Genomic DNA, 16,571 nt, shown 5'->3' on the forward strand with positions numbered 1-16,571 from the left:
GACATTGGAAATCGTTTTGTGCTGGAAATCTCTCTCCAATTATTTTTACAATGGAAGTCAACCAGAAAACAGAGCAGGCTATAAAGATACTGGGTTTATGACTCTCTTTCCTAAAATGCTTCTGTTTCTAAAAAGCAGGAAAGAGCAGCTATCCTGACAAGATGCTGCTTGATTTCACCCAACCCCTTGGGTCTAATCTAACCACACCACCAGTGGCCCAAATACTCCCTTCCCTGGTGGCCTAGAGCCTCTGCGGCCTTAAGGACAGAGGGCTGGTAAAGAGCTATAACCATCAGCACGGGAGTTTCCCAGCAGGCGAGGGCAAACCTCGGTGGCCCACGCCCCAGCCAGCCAAAGGCCACTGACGACCTCGGAATCTGCTGAAACCTCGCTACCTTATTTCTCTTCCCTCCACCGATGCTTGTCTTTCCATTTCTACTCCTCACCTGCCCTTCCTCTTGAGAGGCAGCTGATTCCCTGAGGCATCACGGTGCCATGGAAAAGAACCTGGCTTTAGAACGTTCCAGACCCTGGTTCAAATCCTGACTTTAACTCTTATTAGTCCTGTGACCAGGGGCAGCTCACTGCCTCTCAGACCCTCAGTCTCTTCGTCTGTAAGTGGGGGTAATAACTCCCTTCACTGGCTGACACACCAAGCACAGTGCCCAGCATACAGCACATGCTCGATGAATCTTAGCGCTGCCTCCTTCGTCTGTCTTTCTTCCCTCCATCCCGTTCAGGTGCGCCCCCCTCACCTTTCCATCTTCCTTTCCTGCCCGAACCTACTCCGACAGCCTCTCCCCATCAGTCCTCCGTAAAGCAGGATACTAGCTTATGATCACCTGCCCTGTGTACGTGACCTGGAATTTCTGAATCAAACCACAGAACCCCCTAAAATACAGGGAAAGAAAGAGAGAAAACAGCTAAGATAACCTCCTCCAGGGAGCTATCTGTCCCCTGTAGCACAAATGATTACTTCTTGCAAATTATCCACTTTAGTTTCTCTCCACTATTTTAGGACAACACTAATTACTAGGCAGGAAGCAGAGAAACAAGTGCTAGGGACAAGAATCTGTTTGGTGACAGCCAGGCCCAAAATATTTCTCTAGAATCAACACATCAACTGTCCATTAGCTTTCCAGGAAATAGACTACTTATTTACTACAATAGAAAACAAGAGTGACATTTGTGCTCAATGAAATGTTTTACAAAACCATTAACCTGCTTCCCAGAGAGAGGTAAATGGAGGCTGTTTCCAGTCAGTGTCAGAGTGAAAAGAGGGCTCTAGCCACGTGCTTAGATCTGTCCCCCAATTTTATGAGGGTGACAGGAAACTGGGAGGAAGCACAAAGGAACTAGATGACAGAACCAGAGCATGAAACAACTCTGGTGGCTGGGAAGATGGATCAAAACCAACAAGAGAAGGTTTAATAGGATGGTATTTTTTAAACACATCAACTGAATAAAGAAAGATGTTTAAAAAAAAAAAAAAAAAACTTGTAGAAGGGCTGGTGGTGATTTAACAGATCGATGGGTGTCAGCAGTGTGCCAAAGCCACACAAAGAGCTGGGGTCCCTGGCAGAGATATTCAGAGCCCAGAATGGAAGTGGAGATAGCCCACTATTCTGTGCTGTTCAAACCACAGGCGCTTCTAGCAACTCTCTTCGGAAAGATAAATCTATCAGAAAAGAACATCCCAAACACGGAAGGACTTCAAGTGTTCCATTTAGAAGAGAAGGCAATATGGAGTGGAGATATCGAATCAGCCGTCACAGAGATGATACAATAAAAAGTAGTAGCTCTCTCACAGAAGTGTCACAAGGACTATAGGAGTTAATTCATGGAAAGTACTCAGAAAGGCACCTGGCACATAGTACGTGCTAATTAAACATTAGTTATTTTGATTACTAGTCAAGTGATTTGATCATTAATCAGTATTAACCTCCTACTTTGGTTGGAAATATGAGACTACACCCTGTTTTCATATGTTTCGATGTAATAGAACCAATGGTTGGAAGTTACAGGCTTTAGTTTACAATAAGAAAGGACTTTCCAAGAGTTACAGGTGCCAGAAAAATGAGCTGGGATGTCTAAAGTCACTCTAAATTTTGATACTGAGGCCAAGGTTCACCGAGGCCCACCTATGAGGAGGGTTGGGGAAGGGACTCTCTACCTTGGAGGGGGATTAACTCGACAGGATTAGCAAGTGGACTCTGAGCTCTGGCATCACGTCCAAGAGACTAATCATGCCTGTAAAGGGCAGTGTCAGAAAAGCTTCTGAGGCCATTTCTGGCCCGAGAGAAAAGATCTGGGAGAAAGATCCGTTAGTGCCCAGGACAGGAATAATAAAGGGAACAGCGGTGCAAGTGCTGGGAATTTGCACTAAATGACACACAAAAATTCTTTCCAACTCTGAGGCACTGATTCTGACCCCATTTACAAGAATCTGCACCTGATGGAGGGGAGAGCCAGGCTGAGCCCCCGGTCTCCTGCTTACAGAAGGCCCACCACAAGCCAGCATGCCAGCTGCGTTCCGGACAATAAAGATTGTTCTTAGTTCCCTAATGGTTTCGGCTGTCAGTGAGATCTGCCTCCCATTCAATGGCAGCCAGACAGACATCTGCTCAAAAAGCCCTCTGTGAGGTGCAGAATGGAGAACTGGAAACGTTCCCAGGTAGTTTTAGAAGTGAGAACAAGGGAACTGCATCAGGATTCCAGCCTGCTCTTCCTAGCCCTGCCACTGACTCACCATGCAACCTCGGACCAAAGCACTGAGCTGTTGGGGCCAGCGCTCCTTCCTTGAAAGGAAAAGAGGACAGGCGAGAACACTGATTATTTCTGTTCCTCCTGTTTCCAACAGGTGCCTCAAGTGGGGGTGTTGCCTATTCATTCCAGATAAAAGACCACCATTCTCTATCTGACCACTGGGGTGATTTGTCAATTTCTATTATAATGTTCTTAGTGGCACCTTTGGTGAATTTCCCACCCACGTGTGTGTATGTTTGTGTGTGTGTGTAATTGATTTTATTTAAAAATTTTTTGTTGTGGTAAAATATACATAAAATTTACCACTTTAATCATTTTTAATTGCACAGTTCTGTGGCAGTAAGTACATTCACATGGTTGTACATCACCATCATCCATCTCCAGAACTTTCCAAAACTCCCACCCATAGTTTTTGAAGCCTCATTGTAGAAAACATTTTACATTCACCTGCAAAATTTTCACCACGCTTTTCGAACTTAATAACATAGTCATAATATTTCTACCAGCAGAGCCCCTCAGGGGCTACAGGTAGCACACAATAAAACCTCAATTCACCAGAATAGATAATCTGGCTAATTCAACTGTCAGGCTCACTATGGCTTAAACAGAACACTCTTGGAGTCCAACTTCTCGTGAAATATCTTTATAAAGTGCATTTGTCCCGATAGGTCAATTCTAATGAACAAAGCCGAATTATCAGTGATTCAACCAAACCAGGGCTTTGGTTGGGAGTGGGAAGTTGTCATCAGTTTAAACAGAGATTTTCAGAATTCTGTTAAAAGGTACAGGAAATAACATAAGGAATGGATTGGTTTAGGAGACCAATTTGAGCTTTTCGTTTTGTGTCTCAAAAGCAGGGCATCATTTTTTTTAAACTGAATTAACTGGGTGTTCAAAAGCCTTCATGAGATTTGGCACTCAGTGTAATCTGATCAGGTCTCTGCCCCGTGCACAAAGCTAATTACATGGTTGTCCTATCAGCCTGCAAACTTCATGTACTTTGGACATAAACTCTAAAGAAGAATTTAACTCAATATCCATGTGCCTGCATATTTAATAAACTTCCACTTGGCACAGACTCGCTGTGTACTAGACACACCATTAAGCACCATTTGGGAGGACACAGGGACAAAGAGGACCCCGGCCTTCGTGACACATTCTTTTAATGTGTTAAACACCTTTAAGAAAGTATCCGGGACTTCCCTGGTGGCGCAGTGGTTAAGAATCTGCCTGCCAAGGCAGCGGACACGGGTTCCAGCCCTGGTCTGGCAAGATCCCACATGCCGCGGAGCAACTAAGCCCATGCACCACAATTACTGAGCCTGTGCTCTAGAGCCCACGAGCCACAACTACTGAAGCCAGCACACCTAGAGCCCATGCTCCGCTACAAGAGAAGCCACCGCAACGAGAAGCCTGCACACCACAACGAAGAGTAGCCCCCGCTCGCCGCAACTAGATAAAGCCTGCGCGCAGCAACGAAGACCCAACGCAGCCATAAATGAATAAATAAATAAATAATAAAATAAAAAGATATAATGAAATAAAATTTTAAAAAAAAAGAAAGAAAAAAAAAGGAAGTATCCGGTGACCACCTTACTCTTCCTTGAAAATTTCCACTTTGAAATCTGAACGCCTTAATTTGGATCTGCCCACCTGAAGACAACAGATATTCACTTGAGAGTCCACCCGGCTCTATTTGCCCGGCGTTTTACACTCACCTCTTCCAGAAGCCTTTGTTTGAGCTCTCGTTCCGTCTCCAGCTTCTGTTGTAAACTTCGGGCATTCATTTCAAGCATGGCGTGTTTCTTCTCCAGGTCATTGAGCTGGACATTTGGAAAAAATTGGCCGTGACACCACATTTAGTAATGTCAGACGCTAACAACTTCTGCAAATATCCACAAACCTTCTCAGGTAAAGAATAATCAAGTTCTAAAGGTTGGAACATAAATACTGGTTTTTTTAAAGTATATCACAAATGTCCCTGTCATAGATAAGTCTTATGTGCGTTATTCTGTGGGGAGAGAATATTATTTCTAAGGGATGGGTCATATGTAGGAGGATGACTTCTCAAGAATTTGTTTATCTGACATGCTTCGGCTGAATTAAATCATCACATTCTGAATGCTTACTACTCGCATAGGATAATATCAGGAGCTTTGGATGAAAGGACAGACAAGCTCTCTCCAGGATCTTACATCAGGTCACAAAGGCAGAGGGTGGCACCATAACTAGACACGTATACAAACAGTGACTGCTTTGTCAGGTGATGATTTCGATAAGAGGTACGGAGAAGAGAAATTCATCCTGAGAGACTAGTCGTCAAGAGAAGATGGGGTCAGAATGTCTAGAGTCTTAAAGGATGGGTAAGACTTTGCTATAGAATACTTTAAGAACAGTCAGGTAAAAAAAAATATCCTTCAAGCTAAACACAAAAGGGTTCATTTATCTCTAAATAATACATTTACTTTCCTCATGGTCAAATAATATATTTACTTTCCTTATGGTTAAAAAAAATAGTAAGTCAATACCAGGAGGGTTCCTGAGTAACAAGCTCTAGCCTTAAATCTGATCATATTATTTCTATGAAATTCTGCTAAGAAAATAATCACGGATGTCCATAAAGGTTTATGTTCATCACAGTGTTATTTATGATGGCAAAAACAAAAAAAAATGGAAAAAACTCAAATTTTCAACACAAGTGGAATCATTAAAATAGGTGCCTCGGGCTTCCCTGGTGGCGCAGTGGTTGGGAGTCCGCCTGCCGATGCAGGGGACACGGGTTCGTGCCCCAGTCCAGGAAAATCCCACATGCCGCGGAGCAGCTAGGCCCGTGAGCCATGGCCGCTGAGCCTGCGCGTCCGGAGCCTGTGCTCCACAGCGGGAGAGGCCGCAACAGTGAGAGGCCCGCGTACTGCCAAAAAAAATAAAAATAAAAAATAGGTGCCTCTGTGTAATTGATGTTTCTAGAACTACATGTTCAAAAAAGATTCACTAATTCAGGAAAAGACCCTAGTTATGTGATGTTTAAAAAAATATGTAAAGCTGTTTATATTGTAAGAACCTAAATTTATAAATAAATATTTATATGTATATACAAATTCGGTGATGACAGCTTACCAGTCATTTTTTTCTTGACTTTTCTGTGGTTTCTATATCTTCCACAATGACCCCAAATAATCACTTTTATAATCATGAAATTACAAAGTTACACAAAATTCAGAGGTTAGATTTCTACTTTATATTATGTGTGTGTGTGCATGTGTGTGTGTGCAAAAGAGCGTGTATGTATGAGGCTATGCGTATACATGAAATTCCTCGGACCTTTTGTTATCTATAATATTGAAGCACCTATTCGAAATCTCTTTTAAGATTAGATAAAAATCTCCAAACACTGGTATGTCACTTTGTAAATACAGAATACTAGGTGGACAGAACACGTGTATTTCCAACGTGAAATACTGAGAACCTGCACCATCCTCAGAGCCTACCGTGTCCCTGGACTTAGAACCCAGAGAGGCTGAGGCTTCCTGTCATTGCAGCAATGGGATGAGCATGAGTCCTCAACACTCCCCGCTCCCCAAGGATGTTCGACATTAGACCCATGAAGGCGTCTAGAAATCAAATGCCAGAAAGCAAGAGTGTTGTGCACCCAGATCAAAATCTCGACCTCAGGGGCCCTGACAGGCAGATGTGAGGAAGTCACTCACCGACTCTGACACCCTAATACCTGCCCCCCTCACCCACGCTACTGGCAACAGAGGGCGGCCCACGGGGAAGCATAATTGCGCGACTCTGTTTATGAAACATGCTGATCGTTGATCGCATGTGACTGTGTGTCAAGCATACCTGCTAAAAGGAGGTGCACACGTGTATTTAAAGGGCAGGAGGGACAGGGGCTGACCTTGTCGGAGAGACTCTCGGCCTTCAGCTTCTGTTCCTTGAGAGCCTGCTGCAGGGCCAGAATCTCAGCCTTGTGCTCCTTCACTGCTAGCTCGACCACCTGGCGCGACTCGGTGATCCGCTGATCGGCCCTCGCCCTGCGGGGAAACATGGGCACGTTCAGAGGCCCCACCATCGCCGCCCTGCAGGAAGGGAGCTGGTCCAGCTCGGGCCCTGCTAAGCAACCAAACAGACTGTGGGCTGGCGAGATGCCCAACCCGACCCCTTGTTCTGAATTATGTCTTGTTTTCTGACCACGTTCAGAGTGAAGATGTGACCCACTTTAGGCCCTGGGTAAAAATACTCTTCACAGGTAAAGTTCCTGTGAATATATATGCACTTGGAAAGGCTGAAGGCGATAAGGCATCTTTCCAAATGCAACTGGGTTGGAGAAGACGTCACAAGACTGTCACACCCTCCTACGGGAGCAGGAAGGGAATGAGGGCCTGCTGAAGGAACACAGGGTGCAGAGGGCCACGCGAAGCCCCATGTGAGCAAACACTTCCTCTCCTTAAAGTACATGCAAGAGGTGAAGTGTTCTGGGTGCTCCTCAAGAAACTGAAACTTGAACCTGACGGATGTATCAATATCTGTAAATAAGGTGAAAGAATAGAAAAACTGGAAGCAAACTAGAAAAATCACTGCCCCTCCCCCCTTTAGGTCTTATGCTTTGCCGCTTCCACACCTGGGCTTGTACAGGCTCCTCCACTGGCAGCTCTCCTTCCCCACCCGACAAATCCAAATCTTACTCAGACTTCAAGGGTAAACTCAAAGACCACGTCCACCATAGAACCTTTCCCAGTTTCCCTCTCAGAAGCAACCTCTCCTTGTTGTCCCCTAAGCATAAAGGTATTTCTCGCCTGGCACAGCCCACTCTCTATTTTAGGCGTAGTTTACCTCCTCCAGTAGACTCTTAGCCTCTTGAAGACAAGAATTAAGAATTATATTTTACTCATCTCAGGTCCCACATAATACCAAAATAGAGGGAGGAAAGAAACGGGGGTGGGTAGCCAAGACCTTTCACAATTGCCCCTGAAAGTATACATGAAATGTCTTCCCAAGCACAGCCCACGATTACACCTTCCACATGTGATTGTGAATTTCTTGATGCTATGGTCAGATTCCGTCCCCAAAACTGTCTCTGAAGGATTCTAGAAACAGCTGGCATAAGAGCTGGACTTGCAGGTGGGAGGGAGGGTGTCTGTGTGAGGGCAGCCAGAATGTATGGTGAGGATGGGGGAGCCCAAGAGTTTGGAGGGAAACGGCAACAGAAGGTTGCTGGTCTTAAACCAGTAGTCCCCTTACATCAGCAAGTACCCTGAATGGGAAGATGTCTAAAAGGGGAAGATTTTTACCAGTTTCTCTTGAAACTTATAGGTCCTCTTTGCTTCCAGTCTTTTCTAGTTTGATTTAGCACAGATTATACATCCAAGACAGTGATGAGTCTACTTTATGATCAAGCAAATGTGGGAAATACTAAAATGAATCTGATAGAGTCCTAATAAATGATAAATATTTCCAGGTATAGTTTATCTTGTTTACAGAGTTCAGAGCGGACTTCCCTGGTGACGCAGTGGTTGGGAATCTGCCTGCCAATGCAGGGGACACGGGTTGAAGCCCTGGTCCGGGAAGATCCCACATGTCACGGAGCAACTAAGCCCGTGCGCCACAACTACTGAGCCTGCGCTCTAGAGCCCAAGAGCCACGACTACTGAAGCCCGCGCGCCCTAGAGCCTGTGCGCCACAACTACTGAGCCCATGCACTGCAACTACTGAAGCTCGCACGCCGCAACTACTGAAGCCCACGCGCCTAGAGCCCGTGCTCCGCAACAAGAGAAGCCACCGCAATGAGAAGCCCGTGCACCACAACTAAGAGTAGCCCCCACTCGCCGCAACTAGAGAAAGCCCGCGTGCAGCAATGAAGACACAACACAGCCAAAAAAAAGGAGTTGAGAGTACCGCAGGAAGGCAAGTTTCAGAGGAAGGTGATATTAGCGAGGTTATGGGGGGAGGGATAGGATTCAGCTGGGCAGACATGAAGCCACGGGGCGAATACCAGCCCGTAGGTGTCTCTGCACAAACTAAGAAAGGCACGTGTTCTTTAAGATTGTTTACTCCCATCTGTTGGTAAACTGTCATAATATACTGATTTTGTTAGTGCAAAAACTGCTGCTGTGAGCTGTTAAACTGTCATAATAAATCTTCATATCTATGACGTCTTCAGTGCAAACAGCATCCCCAGCAGCATGCAGTACACAACCCTCACACCTGTGACCCCGGCAGGAAGGGAATTCTATGCTGGGAGGACTGTGGGAACACAGAGAAAAGATACTACCTGAAATTATTTCCTACCAAGAAATGGAAAAAAAAAACTTCTTATAGAGCAGTTGTTCTCAAACTGGGGGTGATTTTGCCCCCCAGGGGACACTGGGCAATGTGTGGAGATGTGTGGGGTTGTCACAACAGGAGGAAGGAGCCACTACTCGGGTTTAGTGGGGCAAGCCCAGGGATGCAGCTCGGCATCCTACAGCGCACAGAAGAGTGCCCGCAACAAAGGATCATCCGGCCCGAACTGTCAATAACGCCAAGGTTGGTGTAGAAGGCAGACTTGCGTCACAAATGACCAGGATCGAAACAGTGATGGTCTTGCTACATGGTCACAATGATTAGAAACCCGAGAAAAGAGTTTCTACAAAGAAAGCACTGAGATATTCTCCCTGCTGACTCCCAGGGCCCTGCATGGGGTAAGTGGTCACCATCTACTGCCAAATGGCACTGTCTGTATTTACAATGAGGATGACAGACCCATTCTGGTTTGCACAAGAGTCTCCCAGTTTTAACACTGAAAGTCTTATGTCCCAGGACACTGCTCAGTGCTGGCCAAGCTGGGACAATTGGTTACCCTGCTGGTAGCTCTGAGCTGGATCCTGCTGCTGTCACCTGCCATTGGCTTTCTACCAACAGGAAGTCCCACCTGCTCTGCTTCTCAGTGTCCAGCATCCTCTGTAATTCTCGAACCCGACACTCAAACTGGGACTTCTCGTCACCAAGGACGCTCCTCCAGGCCTCCCACTGCCGCTCTTTTTCCAGCAGCTCGTCGTTCAGGGCTTCCAGGTCCATGACCTGCTCCTCCAGCATTGTGCAGGTAGTCTTCAGAGCCTCCATCGTCTGCAAATCAGTATCACTGAGTTGTGCTTTGTGTCAAATGAGGATTTCCCAGATGTTACTTTTGTCAGATCAGTTTCAGAAAAGCAGGAGTTTCTAACTATGGTCTGAAAGACACTATCTTTTTCTCCTACAGAATGAGGGGACCAGACAAGAATGGATGAAGGGCCATTTCTGCCGTCATCTTATAGAAAGAACCAGGAGGAAGACCAGGGAAAAGAGACCACACTTAACAATAAAGTGGCTCGGGAATTCCCTGGCGGTCCAGTGGTTAGGACTCTGAGCTCTCACTGCTAAGGGCCAGGGTTCAATCCCTGGTCGGGGAACTAAGATCTCATAGGCCATGTGACACAGCCAAAAAACAATTTTTTAAAATAAATACGTAAAAATAAAGTGGCTCACAGAAGCATTCTATTCTATTTTTAATGGTTTTAAATCAAAATCAAAAACAACCACACAAAGGACTTCCCTGGCAGTCCAGTGGTTAAGACTCTGCACTTCCACTGCAGGGGGCACGGGTTCCATAGGGATGGTGGGGAACTAAGATCTTGCATGCTGTGCGGAGTGGCCAAAAAACAAACAAAAAAAAACCAAACCAACTAGACACTTCTAAAAGCCATTTTTAAAACCCACAAGCCTTCAAAACACAGACATGGGCTTCCCTGGTGGCACAGTGGTTGAGAATCCACCTGCCGATGCAGGGGGCACGGGTTCGTGCCCTGGTCCGTGAGGATCCCACATGCCGTGGAGCGGCTGGGCCTGTGAGCCGTGGCCGCTGAGCCTGCGCGTCTGGAGCCTGTGCCCCGCAACGGGAGAGGCCACAGCAGTGAGAGGCCCGCGTACAGCAAAAAAAAAAAAAACAAACACAGACATGATTATAAAAAAGAGCCTTTTTACTGGACAGGCTCAGTCTGAGAACCCTTGGGAGAGATGCAACTGGCACCTCCTCTAAAATCTAAAGGGGTTCCAAGTTTCCTGGGGAAGTCTCTGACATTGTTTACAATCCTTACTTGCTTCTGGCTGGTGAGCTGCATCTCCCTCTCCGTGATCTCGCGGCGGAGATGGTCTACTTCACTTCGCAGCTGTACGATCTCATCACTGGCGCCAGAGGCCTCATCAAGTTGTTTGGACAAGTAGAAATTTTGGTTGTTGAGCTCAGCATTGTCCTCCGTCAGCTGGTTTAGCTGCTCCTCCAGGTCTGTGATTACCTAAGAGGAAAGGAATCCGGTTACGCAGACAAGCAAGTTGATCTGAAATGAGAAATTGCTTCTAGAGCCATCAGCACTTGAACCTACATGATAATGACGATCAGTGTGCAGCTCACGTTTGCCCATCCAACCCCTGTGAGCCAAACTCAATCTCCCACACCCGCCCCCTTAGCGCCCAAACACACATATGCTGTGGGAGAACAAGAAATGTCTCGGATTCTTCTCTGACTCAGGATTCATCGGGAAAATATGGTAAAAACAAATCAATCAAAAGTGCCTGCCATATGGAAGGGGCAACTTTATATGAGATCAAGTTCATGGACGATAATAGAATGTGGAAAATGCAAACTGAGGAAAGAGGAATAGTAGAGAGACTGGTATCACAATCCGCTAATTAAGCTAAAACGCCCAGGACACCATCTACAGGACATTATCCTGGGAAACAGTCTTAGAAAGCAAAAGAAAGTTCTTATCACGGAAGACTGAGTGAAGGGCACTAAGAGTTATTTTAATAATATTTTAGGTAATAAATTTAAGTTCATGCAACAAAAGGAAAAAAAAATTTAAGGGACTCTCAGAATAATCCTGAAAAATAATACTGTATGACAGCATCACTTTAAATGGTTCTTATTATGCAGATGGCTATCAGAAAGTGGGAAGGCATGTATATGAAATTGTCATTTTACTGAGAGAGATTTAATCTGGTTTTACTAAATGATTTCCCTGCTCAATGGCAGAATGATTTCAATTTCAGCGCATTTAGCTTTCCTGTTCTCTTTGCTGAGGTTTAGTACCAGCACTTGCAAAGGGCTTTTATATATAATACTTTAGAAGTTTAAGGGCAATTTTCTAATAATAGTTGGAATGAGGCGCACCGGCGGTAAATTAAATTTTACATAACTAAAAGGAGTAAATTAAAAGGAAATGCCTCTGAGTCTATGGTTAATTGTTTCCCATTTTCAAACCCAGAGTAGACTTAGTTTCTGAAATGTTGCCACTGTTTCCATGACTAACTCCCTATTTTAACCTACTTTGACTATCAATTAAAAAAAAAATCTTCCCAGGCACATAGAATTAAAGAACGTCAATTAAGTAGATCTGTTCAATGTGGCCACAGCTTTTCATTTTGTTAACTGTGCTGATGAGCTTTTAATGCAGTAAGTGGTCTAGTAATTTGTATTTTAATATCAAAAGCCATGTTAATTCCTACGGTTTGTGTAACGCTATCAGCTACAAGAGGGGGAATAAAGGTTATCTGGTCAGGTTCTTGGCTAAACCTCCTTCATCAGGGTTAAAAAAAAAAGGAAAAAAACTGCAAGTCTGTCACTCCTAGCAGGCACTTCTGCCTCACAGGGAACCCTGTATCACCCTTTGTGTGACGTGGTTAAATCTCCCGAAAGCAGAAACAATGAGTAAACAATGCAGTAAACCCATTCCTTAAGATGGTTTTCCTCCTAGACTGCAAATGTCTCCACTGTGCTTCCTTCTACCTCTGCCCCCAAAGGAAAACAAGAAGACTGATGCGGCAAACTGGCCTGGAAGCTGCGCTATAAAATGGATTCTGGAAGCCCCAAATAAGCCACCTTGAACTTGGCTGGGTTGGTTTCTCCACCTGACATGGAGGTAAATACTATATTGACTACCTCCTCTGTTGCTCTGGTTTTAATGTTTTGGCTTTTTCTTGCGTGCTATTCTACTTTAACGCATCATGTGAAATACATGGGATAAAAATTAGTGACCAAGATGTTGAGGCACCAATGGTGCCCCATGGGGAGCAAACAGACTACAGAAAATCTACCCACATAAGAATATATATGCTGCCAAAATAATTTACTTGTCATTCAAAGACATATTTAAGCCTTTGGGTACCTACTCCCTTTCTTTGACTCATGAAAAAAAATGCAATTTATAATAAGCCCATTTCTGTCACTTCTTCTCCTCCTCCCCAAATTAGATTATAAAATGCTAAAGAAGAAACACTCGAAAAAAGTCAGGGAGGTGCCAAGATTACTACTCTCATTTCGACTGGCCACTGGAGTAGGAAGAGTCCTTCTATTTCCTGTCGTCACCCTGTTTTCAAGGGGTCTCTGACTTCTGTTCACACTTTGTGATGACTGGCTCTGTATTCTGTCATCATCTCTATGATGCCTGTTTGACAAGAGGAGGATTAGGTGCTTGCACGAAAGCAGCCGAGGCCTCGTGAAAGCATGTTAGCACATTCGGACGTTTCGTATGTCCTTCCTGCCCAAAAGCCGTAACACGTTGAGCTTGTGGCTCTGTTGGAGTTGCCAGAGTGTTAGACACACACAGATATTGGGCGGACCTGAGACACAGGCAGTAAATTAATGATCTCCGTGGTTTAAAAAAAAGAAAAAAGAATAATGGGCTATCTGTGATTTTGAACCAGGTTATAAGCAAAGGTCTACTTTGTGGGTATATTCCCTCCACACCGAGGGCAAATGATCTGTTTCCTGTATTATGAGTCTCTTAAGCTTTCAACCCCAAGGATAGAAGGCAGGAAAGATAAACTGCAAGGCTGATTCCATCTTAGTGGTAAAAAAAAGATGAGGGAGATAGCTTCATAATGCAAGGGCCAGCAGAGCTTTCTTCTATGCTGTTTTTACAGATAAGAGATCTTGGTACAATTCTAACAGAAAACAGGGATATAAAAAAATTATCTACTCTCAGTGTCCAAAAAAAACTTTTTTTGAAGATCTCTATCAGTTGCTTTTTAAGCACACCTCGTGGTTCCGAGATACATGTGTTACCTCTCACACCTGACTGGGCAACCAGCAGAGGGAACGTTACCTGGTAAATGTCCAAGAGCATGTCGGGGGTGAAGACACCAGCCAGACAATGAGTATCGGGCTGAAAAGACACAGGGCTGACATCCTATTTTAATGCCTCATTCCTTCTTGAAGGCAGCTATTTGCATATTATTTATTTTTAATCTTATAGCTGACAGATTGATTCATAATTAAAACCGTGTCATATGCTGGCCCACCAACTCCTCTCCAAAACAGACTTAGGTAGGGTTTTAGGTGCCAGATTGAATCAAGTCCTTTTTTTAAATCTCTTCAAAATATAGAAATGGCCTGAGCTCGAAAATCTTACTGCTCATGAGCTTATTAAAAAAAGCTGCTAACTGGGAGCTCCAATTGATTGAGCTATTATAGGAGTTCCCACCGGTAACAAAGATGACATTTGCCAGCGGCGACAATCCTGGACAGCACCAACGAGAAAGGAACATCTATCGCGCTCTCCTGAAGTGTCTATAAAGCAGCCTTTGAACTTGCGAAAGTATAACTGAGATCTACCATTGCTGTCAAGTGTTGTTCTAAAGTGGTGGTTTTCAAACTTTTTTAAGGAGCAGGACCGTTTTCTACACAAGATTCTGTGGTAAATCCAATATAATAAAATGATAATAGCAACCAATACTGATTAGTGCATTCTGTGGGCCAGGCCCTGTACAAACACCAATGCATCATCTAATTCTTGCAGGAACCCCAGGTATTATTACCAAGTTTCGGATTCTATGACTCAGTGTTTCCTAGGTTTTACTGTTTCCAAAATCTGAATGTATATTGCAGCTAAGCAGCTGTCTCTCTTCCCTCACCCAGCCCCACAAAGAGCAGTAATTAAATGAATTATGCATTTTACAATCAATGGTGTATTGGAATTGAGGACATACAATGTCATCTCATTTCATGGACAAAGAAATGGAGCCTCAGGAGTGTAACATCACATAGGTTACCAAGAGACAATTTAGAATCTGAACCAGTCTATCTGACTCCAGAGCGTGTGTTTTGGACCCCCAAGCTACCCAGCTGCCCTAGCTGAAATGTGGGTGGGGATCACTTTCTTGGGTTCCCCCTCCCACTGGGAGAGGCCCCCAAAGGCTTCTTCACAGAATGCCAGGGGTAACTAAAGGAAGGATTAGAAGTCACTGTGCCAGAAAAAGCAAATTGGAGGGATAAAGAGAGTACAAAAGTTACATAAGAAAGTAACCAAATTTGTTCTACATATTGGTATATTCCATTAAAACTACACTTGCAATTTTAAAAATGGGGGGGGAGGGAGGATTACAAAGGCACACAAGGAAACTCTTGAGGGTGATGACTATGTTTGTTATTTTGATTGTTTTGCTGGTTTCACAAATATACACACATTTCAAAACTCATCAGGTTATTGTACTCTGATTATTCCTTAAGTTGTAAAAAAAAAAAAAAAAAAAAAAAGATGTTTAAAAAAAAAAAGATGAAAAAAGGAGAAAAGAAAACTCCAGATGAATGGAATAGGATTACTGACGTACACATTTAAAATGCATCCAAGTTTATTTTAGGAAAAAATAGTAATGTTAAAAAAAAAGTCACAGTCCTAAAATGATCTATATTTTATTCAGTGATCATTTATGAGCATGTATGTAATATAAGCACATAACTCTTGTGTAAAATAAGAAACCAAGATAATAAGAAACTAAAAAAGTAAGGCAAAAGAGTAGAGGAACAGAATGCATCAATTCCTCAAGGAAGGGAAGAAATCAACAGATAATGTTAAGGCAAGCTCACCCTAGATCCAGCCACTGGCAACAGGAAATAGACCTAAACTCCATCTGCCAGGTACCTACTAGAGTGAAACAGAGGCACGTCCCATGACCTAGCTATTCCACTCTTGGGTATATGCTCATCAGAAACAAGGCCTTATAGCCATCAAAGGACCTGTACAAGAATGTTCCTAATAGCTTTATTCCTACCAGAAACAACCCAAACATCCATCAACAGGAGAACGGATAAACGAACTTCAGTTCTATACGCACACTGGAAACACGACACCGTAATTAAAATATAACAAAATCTCGATGGATGCAACAACATGGATGAACCTCAGAGACAATTTAAGTAACAAAAAAAGCTAAACCCAAAAGACCACATCTTCTATGATTCCATTTATATGAAGTTCAAGAACAGGAAAAACTAAGGTGTGGTATCAGAGATCAGAATACTGGTTACCCTTAGGGCAAAGGATGCTGATGGGAAGAGGAGAGGAGGGAACCTTCTGGGAGCTGAAATGTTATGTATCTTGATCTTTGTTGTGGTTACACAAGTTGTCTATACACATACAAATCCATCCAGCTATATGCTTAATATTAGTTGCACTTCATGTACTTTGTTGTGTGCATTTTATATCTAAATGAAGCGGGGGGCAAGAGGGGGGGGAGCATATACCAGGACTTAATGCCCCATTTATAGTAGGTAAGGAGGAAAGAAGGAGTTCATTACAAGAAAAGAAAATATGCCTATAGGAGGTGGAGGGGTGTTTCTGGAAATTTACAGATGCAAACAATACAAATGGAGACAAGCTGACTGAGAACTGCCTAAGGAGGTAACAGAGCAATGAAAGGACCAAAGAAAGGAGGTAGAACCATGAATAAGGACAACATCCGTCCCTTCTGAAAGGGGCCTATTTTAATCCCTCTCTCTGATCAAAAATAGA

The 16,571-nt window shown here is 43.9% G+C and overlaps 1 protein-coding gene across 11 annotated transcripts in view; it reads right to left on the reverse strand.

The window, feature by feature from the left end:
• The window catches only part of CIT (citron rho-interacting serine/threonine kinase), a 167,990-nt gene that overhangs the window by 24,204 nt on the left and 127,215 nt on the right, over positions 1 to 16,571 (reverse strand). For all 11 annotated transcript variants that reach the window (XM_067700789.1, XM_067700794.1, XM_067700796.1 and 8 more), the window contains 4 exons: positions 10,881 to 11,078; positions 9,680 to 9,873; positions 6,668 to 6,803; positions 4,485 to 4,589 (listed from right to left, as the gene is read on the reverse strand). In XM_067700789.1, the coding sequence (XP_067556890.1) occupies positions 4,485 to 4,589; positions 6,668 to 6,803; positions 9,680 to 9,873; positions 10,881 to 11,078 (633 nt within the window). The remainder of the gene's footprint in view (positions 1 to 4,484; positions 4,590 to 6,667; positions 6,804 to 9,679; positions 9,874 to 10,880; positions 11,079 to 16,571) is intronic.

This window comes from Pseudorca crassidens, chromosome 12 (genome assembly GCF_039906515.1).
Source record: "Pseudorca crassidens isolate mPseCra1 chromosome 12, mPseCra1.hap1, whole genome shotgun sequence".
Lineage (NCBI taxonomy): Eukaryota > Metazoa > Chordata > Mammalia > Artiodactyla > Delphinidae > Pseudorca > Pseudorca crassidens.